Genomic DNA, 4,715 nt, shown 5'->3' with positions numbered 1-4,715 from the left:
TTCGGATAAAATCTAACTCGTTAAGGTATACAGACACTTTGCGGTTCTAATTGGGCCGGGGATGGCGTGAGCGGGGGAGAGGGGACAGGTCTCGCAGGAGCGTGTGGGATGTGAATTTGTTCAATGACTCGGAGCAGAGATGAGTAACGCAAACGCAGTACCTCTGTCACTTCATCAGTCAGCCAAACTACTGATCAATCATTCTTGCCTCCCGAGCCCAACGCGAACTCAAGCAATATCCCATTGCTTGGGATATTTTAAACGGAAAAGGGGCGGTGGATTGGCGGTGAAATCTGGGGCCAAGGGAAGAGCGGCAGGTTCCGGAGGCTCCCTGGCTTTCCGGGAGTGAGGGGGCGGGGGAGCGTGCGGGGGCCAGCATCTGAGGCGCGCCGGGCGGGTCCGAGCCCGCAGGCGACGGGGGAGGAACTCCGGTCCCAGGCAGACGGAGTGTGCCTCCACCTACTGACCTCGGAAGGCGCTGGGGCTTGGCGGGGGCGTGGCTTGGGCCGGCGAGGCGCATCTTCCATTGGCCGCCCGGCGCAGCCCCGCCCCGCGCCCCGGGTACAAAATAGCCACGCTGCCTCGCCGTATCCCGCCACGCCGCTAGCACAGGATCCTGCTCCTCGGCTCCTCGCAAGTCTCCTGCGTCTACCATGGCCACCATTCAGCAGCTGGTAGGAAGATGGCGCTTAGTAGAGAGCAAAGGCTTCGATGAGTACATGAAGGAACTAGGTGAGGCGCCAGGCTTGGCGGTTCTCGCAGCGTGGCGTGCGTGCGTGTGTGTGTCTGTTTGTCTTCGGGTCCCTTCTGGCGTACTGGGCTCAGGGGAAGACACACTTGGCCGCCACCTCCAGCCTTTCCCCTTCCCCTTTCCTCCATAGTGCCCACCACGAGGCCCTGGTTCCCCCGTTGCTCTGCACCCTGCGGCGAAGCAGCCAGGAGAGTTTGGTGTGCGCGCCTCCCACCGGCCTCCGGCGTCCCGGAATGTCCTGCAGCGTGGTGCACCCAGCTCTCTGCTACCTTCCGCCTTAATTTACCCTATTCTTCAGTCCCCTTCCTCATCTTCCCTCTTGCTGCCGCTAACGTGTGTCTCCTCATCGTGGCCTCACCTCGCCTACTTTGCCGCATCTTTTGTTCCTCAGTGGCAAACGGGTATCCTCCCTCTTCTTCCCGGGACGCGGTGCCTGTAGAGGGTCCGAACGCTGGTATAGCCTCAGCTTTCGTCCAGCCCTCGGCCCCATCAACGCCACCCTGTGTCCTTTGGTGGCGGGGCTACCCGGGAGCATCTGACATCCTCGACTCCGACCCCAGAGGCTTGGCGCCGGCAGCGCTGACCTTGTCTAGCGTTGCGCGCCGGTGGCCACAGTGGGTGGGTAGCCAAACGTGCCCAGGGGTGGCCGTGCGCCGCGGCCTTGAGCGCGAGGAGTGAGTGGGCTCTGTTAGAGAAGCGCTGTCGGACACGGTGAGGCCCGCCTGCGGAGACTCCCTATCAGCATGCGGTATGGGCGTGGCCCTGCAGAAGGCACTTCTTAAAGGCTTTCTTCCAAAGGAGAATGGGTCCCTGGGAGACGGTTCAAGTTTACTGCCTCCCTCAAAACAGTGCATCATTCTCCTCTTTTTCTAAGCCAGTGACAACGATTGCATGCTGGATGAGACATTGGGTAGAATGGACTTTTGTCACAGGCCACTAAGAGTGTGATAGAGTGGTATAGGCTGGGTCCTGTGGAGCTTCCAGCCCCCAGAAAACCGTGGGACGATAAGAGGGCTTTAGCAGCTGCCCATCCCACCACTTCAATGTGGCTGCCCTTGAGTGCAGAGATCACTATAAAGACCCTCTATTAAAACACACTCCCTGCGGCATTTCAGAAGCACTCCTTCACCAGCCTTTCTGCAGGATAGTGCTGTTTCAGGCTGATCCTGTGGGGACTTACTGAGTGTACCCAGGATACCGGGGTAAAACAAGAATGCAGTAGTTTCCTCCTCCCGCCCCCTACTATGAACCTAGATCAAGATGATTATGAAAAAAGCCATTTACTGCACTCATATCCAAGAAATACACCCGCTGAAAGCGAATATGTTCATCACATGACTTGTTTCCAAGGTTCTAGTGTCATGAGGGTGACAAGCTCTATTCACTAGAATGCAGTCAATGTGTGGGAAGAGCAGAGCCCTTCATTTGTCCAAAATGGGAATAAAGAGTAACTCAACTAACAACACAAGACACCAACCCTGCACTGGTAGAAGAGAGTGCTCCAAGAGACCTGGGACATTTTTTTTCTTTAGTGTTCCTGGTCAAGGTTGTCAAGCCAGTTTTTCTGCATAGGTTGTAGTCTCCTCATCTGAGGCAGGGATTTGGCCCAGATCTAAGTTCCCTTGTAAATGTTAACACCCAGGGGAAATACACAGATTATAAATTAGATATGATATCAATATAGTAATTGAGTTACATAGCTATGAAATGTTCTCTATTTCTGAGGGTAAGATTTTTTCCATTTCTTACCATTATGGTTGTGCTGTTTTACCTCGTAAAACATTGTGCTATTTGAGTATCTCAGGATTGGTTACTATCAGTGGAGTATATCCATCAGATGTTTTCAAGGGCATTTTCTGTGCCAGACTATGTGTTGGAGCCATATACAATGATCGGCAGAATTGAGTAAGTCAATTCTAGAAGTCTGGGTTGCTTCCCTAGCTTTCTGAAAGTCAGCACAGCATGGTGGCCACAAGCTGAGATTTGGGGCCAAACTATCTGCAGTTAATACCCAGCTCATCACTTCCTAGCTGAGTGAGTTTGCATAGGTTACTTCAGTGACTTACTTGTCATTTGTAAAACAGAGATAATGCATCCCCCCTGCTCACAGGGTGGTCACAAGGCTTCCATGAATTTGTGTATGTCAGGTGCTAGCACCTGGTGAGCACTGGGTCTCTGTTTACCATAGTTATTGGTAAGTGAGTAAGTGAAAATACGCAGAACACAATAATTACAGTTGAATCTCTGCTTTTATTCTGTAAGCTGTAACTTTGGTATTCCTGTCATTTAACATGATTAACATTCACAGGTGTGGGAATGGCTCTGCGGAAAATGGGTGCCATGGCCAAACCAGACTGTATCATCACTTTTGATGGCAAAACCCTCTCCGTAAAAAGTGAGAGCACATTGAAAACAACACAGTTCTCATGTAACCTGGGAGAGAAGTTTGAAGAAACTACAGCTGATGGCAGAAAAACTCAGGTCAGACATAATTTATATAATCACAGAAGCTTCTAGAATGATTATATTAATAACATTCTTACTGTTTACAGGCAAGAACTTAATGAAAAAAATCTTAAGTTATTTTATAAATTGAGTTTACAAATTAATGCAAAAGAACCAGCTTCATAACTTAGTCTATTTTATAAAGTTTAAGGAACATGAGAGTTTAAGTGTCTTATGTGTGTGTAGGTTGAAAAGCATCAACTCTATTATGAATAAAATTGGTGTGAAGTAGACCCAAAAAGGAAAAGTTGAAAAAAATGTTAAGAAGGTTATGGAAACTCTTGTAATGTACTTCGGAAAATTAAAAAATGTACTGTGTTTTTGCAGACTGTCTGCAACTTTGTAAATGGCGCGTTGGTTCAACATCAGGAGTGGGATGGGAAGGAAAGCACAATCACAAGAAGACTGGAAGGCGGGAAAATGATAGTGGTAAGTGCCCAGCTTCTGATGTCCTTGTGGACTTCTTGTTTGTGTTCATAGTGCACACAACTGTATATATCACTGGTCATGAACAGGACAAGCAGGCTGGGGTAGGAAAATATGCAAAATAACACCAGCACACTGATAACTAAAAAGACCCTCTGTGGGGATAGAGAAGTGAGATGGTGTGGCAGGGTGTTGCTGGGGCTGGGTTTAGTCTATATCCACTGAGACTAGCATCATCTTAGGTATGCCACAAAACTGCTCTCGGGGGCATACATTTTTCCATTTCTTTAAAATGAGGAACACTATTTGCCAAGACCAAATGAATAATATAGATACTGCAAATTAGTATGTTAGTGTTCAGCAAAGCAACAGGTTCTAGCTTTTCAAACCCAGGAATCCTAACATGTATTTTCTTCATCTGTGAAGTAGATGACAAGGTTTTGTAGGATTCTGATCCTAATGCCTAACTTACTACCTGGGATGCAAGACTAATGTAACTCTTTAATATTGTTCTTTCTCTTAGGAATGCGTCATGAACAATGTCACCTGTACTCGGATCTATGAAAAAGTTGAGTAAAAAGTCCATCATCCTTCTGGACAGGAATAAGCTGTGAGGATAAACAAGCTCAGTTCAATGAGCAAATCTCTCCATGCTTTTTTTTTTCCCCCTTTACTGTTCTGTTATCTTTACCACAAACATTTTACACACAACTATTTCCAAGTGTTGGCTTAATTAGGACCAACCCTTTGGTTAGTAAATAAATGTGTTTATGTCCACCAGTGTTGCATGCTTTTTTTTCAGCTTTGTAGGAAATTAATAATGAGTTTTAATAATGAATTGCATAAATTCCAGGGTAGTTTTGAGGATATTATGTAGAGATTATATTTTAGTAATTTACATAGAGAGTTACTACTGTGGCAGATACACTACCCATTACTTAAGCTTGCCCTAAGCTATTTGAACTTTGGGTGAATTTAAGGTTCTTAAACTTCTGGCAGAGATGGTTGTCATGGAAAAATAGCTACATACATT

General features: G+C 47.3%; 1 protein-coding gene across 1 annotated transcript; it reads left to right on the top strand.

Annotated features, from left to right (window-relative positions):
• The first annotated feature begins 597 nt into the window (after nt 1–597).
• Nucleotides 598–4,461, top strand: FABP5 (fatty acid binding protein 5). Its single transcript, XM_054595743.1, has 4 exons — nt 598–732; nt 3,060–3,232; nt 3,584–3,685; nt 4,206–4,461. Exons 1-4 carry the CDS (start codon nt 654–656, stop codon nt 4,257–4,259), a joined length of 408 nt encoding a protein of 135 aa, XP_054451718.1. The 5' UTR covers nt 598–653; the 3' UTR covers nt 4,260–4,461.
• Nucleotides 4,462–4,715: the final 254 nt, after the last annotated feature.

The sequence above is a fragment of the Pteronotus mesoamericanus genome, unplaced genomic scaffold (genome assembly GCF_021234165.1).
Source record: "Pteronotus mesoamericanus isolate MK-2021 breed Mesoamerican mustached bat unplaced genomic scaffold, CSHL_Meso_final scaffold_54, whole genome shotgun sequence".
Taxonomy (NCBI): Eukaryota; Metazoa; Chordata; class Mammalia; order Chiroptera; family Mormoopidae; genus Pteronotus; species Pteronotus mesoamericanus.
Note: the sequence above shows the minus strand (reverse complement) of the source record. Positions and strands in the feature narration are given on the sequence as shown.